The sequence below is a fragment of the Callorhinchus milii genome, unplaced genomic scaffold, assembly GCF_018977255.1.
Source record: "Callorhinchus milii isolate IMCB2004 unplaced genomic scaffold, IMCB_Cmil_1.0 Scaffold6, whole genome shotgun sequence".
Taxonomy (NCBI): Eukaryota; Metazoa; Chordata; class Chondrichthyes; order Chimaeriformes; family Callorhinchidae; genus Callorhinchus; species Callorhinchus milii.
The window spans coordinates 16,563,218-16,571,769 of record NW_024704747.1 but is presented as its reverse complement, the minus strand read 5'-3'; the positions used below and the strand labels follow the sequence as shown (position 1 = coordinate 16,571,769).

The 8,552-nt window shown below is 45.8% G+C and overlaps 1 protein-coding gene across 1 annotated transcript in view; it reads right to left on the bottom strand.

The window, feature by feature from the left end:
- Positions 1-46: 46 nt before the first annotated feature.
- raph1a (Ras association (RalGDS/AF-6) and pleckstrin homology domains 1a) overlaps positions 47-8,552 on the bottom strand; it is a 133,541-nt gene continuing 125,035 nt past the window's right edge. The window contains exon 15 of the mRNA XM_007890617.2: positions 47-8,119. Coding sequence (XP_007888808.2) covers positions 6,212-8,119 — 1,908 coding nt within the window. The 3' untranslated portion in view covers positions 47-6,211. The remainder of the gene's footprint in view (positions 8,120-8,552) is intronic.

Here is an 8,552-nt window from a genome sequence, read left to right as displayed (position 1 = left end):
AAAGTGCATTGACTGTGTATTTTGTGGGCAGACGTGGCAGCCAATTTGCACACAGCCATGTCCCACAAACTGCCATGGAGTGACTACAAATGGAACAATGCAATTACTTGCAAATTAGAACCCCCTCTCTCCCTCCCACCCATCATCAAAATTGAGATTGTTTGTGAAACAAAACGCCATCGGGAAATGCAGAATTCTGTATAGCAGCATGCAGTTAACTAATGTATACAAAGATATCAGCATCCCATCTCAGTACCTTAACCTTGCAAACGTCATACTACATACTTGGTATGTCAGCAACCAGCAATCTGTATCTGTAAGACAGCTACTCCGTTACACTCTGCATCCCCACTTCATTTTCCATGCAGTGACAAACACGAGTCACTTGAATCTACTCACCTCTCCTTGCTCTTTCTTACACTTACAGTCTTCCACAGTGACAATCTCTGGTAACAAAAAAACTGATCGCCTCTCCTGACCCTTTCTCTCCTCTGCCCACAGTCTCAACCTTGTTTTATAAATGCTGTGATTAGCCGTGGATTTCCTCTCCTTGCCTCAGCTGCAATAAAAATTACATCAGATCAATGTCTGGCAAGATACATGGAAAATCCATTTATAAAAATACACTCCTGACAGTCTGCAAAACTGACACTGCCTAAAGCAGAGGAAGTGACCACAATCCTATTAGCTGAACACACCAATTCTTTCTAAAACAGTTGGGAAGGAAATAAATTACTCCATGGAATCTAAACAGACCAATAGCATCAGGCATCCCCTAGGAACCGGATCTTTTTCCACATGAATATCTATCTGTCATTGCCAAGATTATGGGAAGGCAGAGAGAGAAACAAATTGGCATCACTCTAGGTTTCTATCAAGGTTGGGATACATCACAAATCTTACACTAATTTACCTACTTGGATCTACAAATGAGATGCAGAATCCTTTCCCATTTCTTCACACCTCTTTGCACATTCCGCACCAAAATACACTTCCTTTTGCTGAAACTTTCAAAGCTGTGATTTCTTTAGGGTCAGGACCAAAATAAAAATCAAGTCTGAGAATTTCCCCTTTGCTCAGATCTTGTTATCAGAAAGGGCACCTATCAGAGAGGTCACACATAATCTTGTTATCAATTAAGATACAGGATGCAAAAACTTGCTCAACTCCTGTGCTCCAAATCACAGTTTACTTTTCAGTTAGAATTCAGTTCTACCTGTACATTCTGAGAAGATGTAGACGCACCCACACAAACCTACAGAGACAGATGCACAAACGTTGTGCAAACACAGAGATACAAGCGACAACAACAAACATTGCATTTATATAGTGCTTTTCACATTGGGGTTTGCACCCAAGCTGGGGTTGGAGTCAAGAGGGATGGAGGACAAGGGGGCTGGAAGTGGGACTATGATCGAAGGAAGGACTTGAGATGGGCTTTGAAGGAGGCAAGGGAGGGGTTAGGCGAAAGGACTATCGGATGAAGTTCCAGAGGGTGGAGGCAGAAAGGCTGAACGCCTGACCACCGACGGTCGGGTGTGCTGGGAGGAGGACATGGAGCAGGCCAGTGCCCACTGAGCAAAGGGAGCAGGCACCTTGGTAAGGTTTTAGGGAGTTACAGAAGTAGGGAGCAGCAAGACTGTGGAGGGCTTTAAAAGTGAGACCAGGATCTGAAATTCAAACCTCTGAGGGATGGGAAGCAATTGGAGATGGATGAGAATGAGGGTAATCGGCTCACGGAGCTTGATGTGGGAGAATACACAAGCTGCAGAGTTCTAAATAATCTGCAGCTTGGGGAGGGAAGGCTTGCAAAGTCTGGTGAGCACGGAGTTAGCATAATGTAGCCTAGACATGATAAAAACATGGGTGAGGGACTTGGCAGCCTCAGGGGAGAGACAGTGGTGGAGGTGGGTAATGTTGCAGAGGTGGAAGACAGAATGGATCATGGCACGGATGTGTTTAAAAGACAGCTGAGTGTCAAACAGGACCCCAAGATTCTGTACTGACCTGGTAGGGTGGAGAATGCGAGGGAGAGAAACGCACATGAAGACTTGGAATGAAAAAGAGGGTAAGAGCTAGACATACCGACAGTTATGAGACACACATAGATACAGGCCAGAGAAATACAGACAAACAAAAAGACAAGACAGAAAAAAAGACAAGACACTCGCACAGAAACACACTTGAGTATAAAAAGAGGTTTAGATAAAACATTCTGGGAAAGAAAAAATTAAAAGTGTAGTCAGCTCATGTGACCTGCACTGCTGAAGTGTGTTGAAGTTTTGCCATGATAACCAACTGAAGAGCGGTTGGTACATTCAGCCTTTTATCCACAAATCAGTGAACATGGCAATATTGCAATGAGCTCAGGAAGAAATGTAAAAAATAAACTCCGTTCAGAAAACAAGCAGGTTTAGTACTCACACAAGTCACCAGGCTGATTCATGTGGCTTCTGGTTAATCTGCGCCCTAGGCCAGGCTTAACTGACTGACTGACTAGTCTCGACTTGGCAAAAACCCTTCACCATCCAAGGTTTCACCCAAGGCGGGGAGAAAGATATAGTATTGACTGGACAGTCAGCCTGTAGAATTTACTTTGAAGGTTGCTTCAGGTCGCAGTGGGACCGTGTGGAGCCGGGCACTCGGGCGAATGGCTCTCCCTCAACTTAGCAATTAGCCGGCTGGCCCGAGGGGCAATCACCAACCAGCCAATGGGCTGGGAGTGCAGCAAGTGGCAACGCCTGGACTTCCGGCCACTGCAACCAACTTCTGACATGCTCCAACTCCCCAAGTGCCTGACCCACATTTGATGCAGGTAAGAGGTTTCTTTTTCATTTTTTGGTCGTGTTTTTTTTTTAAAAAAAGGCATTACAATATGTTTACGTCACATCATCTCAATGTGAAATCATGGTTACAGTACAACTGTAGACTTGTCTGTGTAGCTGCTGAGTACAGTGACGCAACCTCAGCAGTGTAGCTGGCAGCAATGTTTCAGTACTACAGCAGTTTGCAAGTTGATTGGTGGAATACAATTGTAAAAATGAATAGTGATTTTTTTAAAAAAGAGAAGCCCAAAAACATGATTCAGCCCCTGGATGCTGCCTTTACACTAAGCAAATAACTGTACTGTGCGGATGAAAATAAGAAACACAAATTAACCCAGGTACACACACTCTGATCAAGTGAGAGAGGAAACCTCTCTTTTGTGCGCTATTCATTTCATAACTCCCAGAAATGCAATTAATGCAGTCAAGAAAAGTTAGCTTACCTTTTCTTAAGAAATGTTTTTGCTAAAGTAGGAATACGTGGGCCATGCCCAAATCAATGCTACCTCTCATAAAACTATAAGACTCCAACTCTTAGACCTTTAAAACGTCTTAATATTTTCCTCATATTTGAAGCAAGATTTAAAAGCTCCACATGACACTTTCCTGTGTCCTTTAGTCACTCATGATACCTTCAGTCAATTGAGAGTTTAAATTCCCTTATGCACCAGACAGCTTCCTTGTGGAGGAGGTGGTCCAGGCTTGCTCATTCTGTACTGTAGCACCATTAATTTTGTCACAAACTTTCCAGCAGCTATAAATGAGGTACTGCGGTGTCAATGTTTACCTGACAGTGGAGTTTGTGGTGGAAATGTGCTGATACAGAACCCTAAAGATACAGGTGCTTGGCCCAGTACAATTCTCCGGGACACGGTTACATACAGGTCTCATCAATAGTTTAGAAACATCAATTGGCATCAGATTTAGAAAGAGCTGGAAAACAGGATTGATATTAAAAAGTGATTTAGTAGCAGTAGCACAGACTTGAACCAAATGCCCTCCTTCTGTGCTGAAAATGTCTCTCTTCAGATTAGTAATTTTAAAGCGAAAGAAGGTGGCTTCGATTGTCACTGGGTTTTCTGGCTTGTAAACCAGATGTTGCTGTATACAAACAGCAGGCAGCTCAGAGAATTAGCATTTGGCAGTGGGAATAGGACTGCTGCGAGTCCTGTATTAATAAATAGGTCTGTGCAAAGATCCAAGAGATGTGCTCGTTAACAAAATGCATGAATAGAGCACCTCAGCTATGGTTCAAAGAGGCTATGGTGCCTATCAGCTCTGCATCTGCAACTCACAGAGACACTTGAGTCAATCAGCACTCAGGTGCAAGGCCAGGATAGCTGCATGCTTTTTGGATTATCTCTCCAATCCTACATTATTATCTACCTTATAAAAAAGTTCTGAAGTGAAAGCAGAGCTGATGCAACTTTGCAAATGCATCTGTACGGCTAGAGATACTGCTAGTGAACGCTTCAAATAACAGCACCACCACCACAACAGTAAATGCGCCAACTACCATTTTATAAACAAAAATAATGATGATGGGAAACAAAGCCCGAACAAAGGTCAACAGCCTGAAATCTTCTATCACTGGTAGTATCTACTTTACTAAATGGCTTCAATAAACTTTTCTGGCAACCGTAATCTGTACTTCTTACAAAACTACTTGGCCAAACGGAACTTTCAATCATTTGCTGGCTCATGGATATACTGTTTGTCCAGATCCTGGAACTTTTCTGCACAAAGAGTCAAGCAGCAGCAGATCTATATTGGTACACACAATATTCAATTGGTATGTTTTCAAAAAGCACACTTCTGTTTTTGATTCTTTGAACTGGCCACTGGTTTCACTTGGGAGTCACAGGCTTTCAAGTCCGAACACAATATTTGAAGACACATATTTGACATGGAATTATTCGACACAGACACCTCACTAACTTCATTATTCTCAAATAAAAATCTTACAATGAGGACCCATTTGTTTTATGGTTCTCATTTCGCATTCTGCAGTTTGTTCAAGGACTCCAAAACTCAAGGACTCCTATGGTTACACATTAAGACAGCCTTTCCCTGCTTTTTAAAACAAACTAAAAACACATGGAGAACCAAGGTATTGGAGAGAAAATCACCATTGGTTTTAATACAAAGTGCTTGTAAGAGCCAGAGAAAAGTTAATATTGAATCAATCTGGCCTGAGAGCCTCACCTTGCATGTGGAGTTGTGTTTATTTTTTTGCAGTCTGTTTGTGTTGTGGCTTTGGGTCAAAGAAGGTTTAACAAAGAGGGAGTTAAACACTGACATGCACCGTTGTGTTGAAATGGTCTTTCAGTCCTGGATGAACTAATTGGAGTCCACTTTGGACAAAGATCCCCAAATCACCAACCAACAAGTGGATTTTTTTTGAACTAGCAACTGCTATACCCCGAGATTGGAGTGCTCCATTCATTTTCTCTGTTGTCTATAATTATTCTGCTTTGTGTTCAGGCCACTCTCAACAGGAGTTCAGGATACAGTGCAACATGTCTTCTGTGCCTTCATACTCAAGGTGAGGAAAGACTAGGTTTCGATCACCAGGTTACCCTGCTCTTAACTTACTGCCCCAACTCACAGTTTCTTTACCTTCCCTAAAAGTTATTCCCATCTGCAACATGCTATCTTGCGGCCTCCCGTAGTGAGGCAGGTTACTTGGTCTAAGTGTTGACTCAGGAGATCTCAGAGTTATTTCCACTGGGAAATAATTAAATGTTGAGAGCCAACAGAAAGAAGGGTCCCTCCGCCATGGCTGATTGACTCTAACGTTCTTCAGGGTAAAAGGGCTCCAGGACACTGTGCCCTGAATCCTGGTCTCTCCCTTCCCGAGTAATTTAGCACTTACATCGATTTTTTTCAAACCTGGATGTCCTATGAGAACTGCTAATAGTTGGTTGATTGATTGATTGAAGACAAAAGCAGGACTCTGAACTTGTTTACTTACAGCCATTAATGTGTCCGAGTGAGTGGGGAAACTAGACCTTACACTAAGGACCACTAAGAATGGGTAGGGCTTTCCAATGCACCACAAAATGAAGCACCCTACTCCCATTATTCAGTGGTTTGCAATGTACCAAACACAGCAGCCCACCCCCACTACAAGGTCCCATTTTATATCAAAGCATTTTACATTTACACATGTAGAGTTATTTAACTTTACAAGTGAAACACCATACTTCATTGTTCCAAGCCTTTCATTTAGAGGAATCCTACTTAGATCAGATTGATTCAACTCAGTTGGAAGTTGTATACAGCCACAGTTTGAAAAAAGGCAGCAAATGCATTGGGCTGAATACTGTAGACTAGGAGTCTATGGAGGAACATGTAGACATAGTTTGAAGGCGCCTGGCTCATCATCAATCTCTACTCAGCTTGGTGTTGTCTCCCCGTTTGGGTGGAGCCGGAGGAGGTCCTCGTCGTAATGTTGCATAGCCTGAGATGTTGCCAGATGTGTACAAGCGAGACGAGTCCTGGTCGAGAAGCAGCTCAGGAGGGGGTGGAGGAAGCGCCATGTCGTCCATGGTGGTGATGGGCTCTGCCTTGGACAGGCGTCCAGAGGGCAGTGAGCCGTGCCGTGTAAAGGATTTTCTCTGCAGAGTCCTGTTGAGGTCAGCCAGGAAATGGGGCTGTACGGACAACGCTGGTTTAGGAGACACTGGTACCGGGGAGCTGGGAGGGATTTGATTTTCCACAGACTCTCCCTGTGTCAAGCGAGTGCTGTCGCTCCTTTTGGGAAGCACGGGTGGTGGCGCCTTCTTTATTGAAGCCTTCGACCACGTCTGAGGCTGAGGGTTCACCACTGCAACCTTAGGTGGGACAGTCCCCGCAAAGCCAGAGGTGGCCATCTCCAAAGGAGGGGGTGGGAGAAGATCCAAATCGGGGGGTGGAGGTGGAAAGTCTGAATCTGATGGAGGAGAGGGAAATTCTGAGACAGGCTCCTTTGAAGCAGTTGGAATTACTGGCCCTTTGCCTGCTGGAGCTGCTGGTGGGAACATGAGGTTAACTGCAGCCAAGTTTAATTTACCAGGCTTTGGAGGGGCTGGTGGGGGTCCTACAGATTCTGGGGGTGGAGGTCCTGGAGACACAAGTGGCAGCTCAAACACATTGCTGTGAGCGTCAACAGATTTTCGTGGCTCCCTGCTGTCAGTCAAATTGGGTCCTTTCATGCTAGAATGCCGCTGGGGTGTGGGAGGTGGCTTCTTTCCTACAGGGCTGGAAGATTTTGGGGATTTCTTGATCGAGGCCGACTTAACAGGAGTGGGAGGAGCAGTAGGCCCTGGCGGTGGAGGTGGTGGCTGGGGTAAGCTGCTTTCAGGTGGCGGAGGGGGGAACTCAGGGGATGGAAGCTGCGAAGTGGGTTGCCATTTAGGTTTTGCCTTCACAGCTGGGGGAGAGGTAGGGGGTTGAATGGGGGGTGGCGGGGATACCTTTGGAGCGCAGGGTAGGGGCTGGAACTGATTTATAGATTGTTTCACTATGGAAATAGTGGGGGATGGAAGGATGGGGGATTGGTTTACAGATACACTGGCTTGCTTCAGCGTAGGGTGAGGAGGAGGTGGAGGTGGCATCTGAGTGATTTTCATCATTGGCGGGAGGGCAGGTGCTGGGGGAGGGGGTGGAGGTGGAGGGGGCTCCATTTGGCAAGCATTAGGCACTGCTGGTTTGGGAGCTGTTTGAGGCGGTTGGTGTGTGGGCCCAGCAAATGGAGCCCCCAACTTTTTGGTGATGGCACCCTGCGGTAGAGGTGGTGCAGGTGGTGGCGGAGGAGGAGGAGTGGGGGCCTCCTTGACCAATGGCAGAACATGGTTATGCTGGTGTAACTTCTGTGGTGGCGGTGGGGGAGTGAACTGAGGCAGCGCAGGCGAGGGGCTGGGGGGTCCAACCTTAAAAACAGATGAAGTGTGGATCTGTGGAGGAGGAGGAGGAGGAGGAGGAGGTGGGGGCGGTGAGGGAGGTGATGGTGGAGGAGAGCATTGGCCACCACTTGATAAAACCAGTTGGGGCTTCACAAGCTGTGAAGGTGGGGGTGGAGGCAAGGACTGTTGAAGTACCAGTGGGGCCTTGAAGGCAGGTAGAGCTGGCTGGGTGGAGGGATGCTGCCTGCTTATGGTGCTGTATTTTGTGGAAGGGGTGGTTGCCAGAGGAGGTGGTGGGGGCGTTGGGGGCGGGGAGGGCTGTGGCACCACATGTGGCACACTGATCCTGGTCTGTGGGGAAGACGGTGGTATAGGCAAGGTGTGAGATCTGATGGAGTCTGTCCTGATCTGTAAATATAGATAACAAGTACACAATATAAACAGCAATCTCTAAATCACAGTCCAACTAATAATAATAATAGCAATAATAATAGTAGGTAGTCAAAACACCGTCCAAAAACCTTTAAGGGACCATTTTCATATTATTACAGAGTTGCCCACACCGTCTTACAGCGTCATAAAATCATAGAATGTTGCAGCACAGAAACAGTCTGCACTGAGGTTTTTCTCCACACAAGCTACCTAAATATTCAGCCTCTTCGAGCATCCATCCCATACAGTGCAGACACTGTCTCACTTTTAAATGAAGAGGTTGTGGAGGAAACAGTGAGAGAACCTGGGTTTAATTCTCGGAGGGCGAAACGTTGGGCAAGTTCCCTTACTCCACTCTCCCCTCTGGGTCAGATGGCAGTCCATGTTGGGTCTTTGAACTCATAGTGCT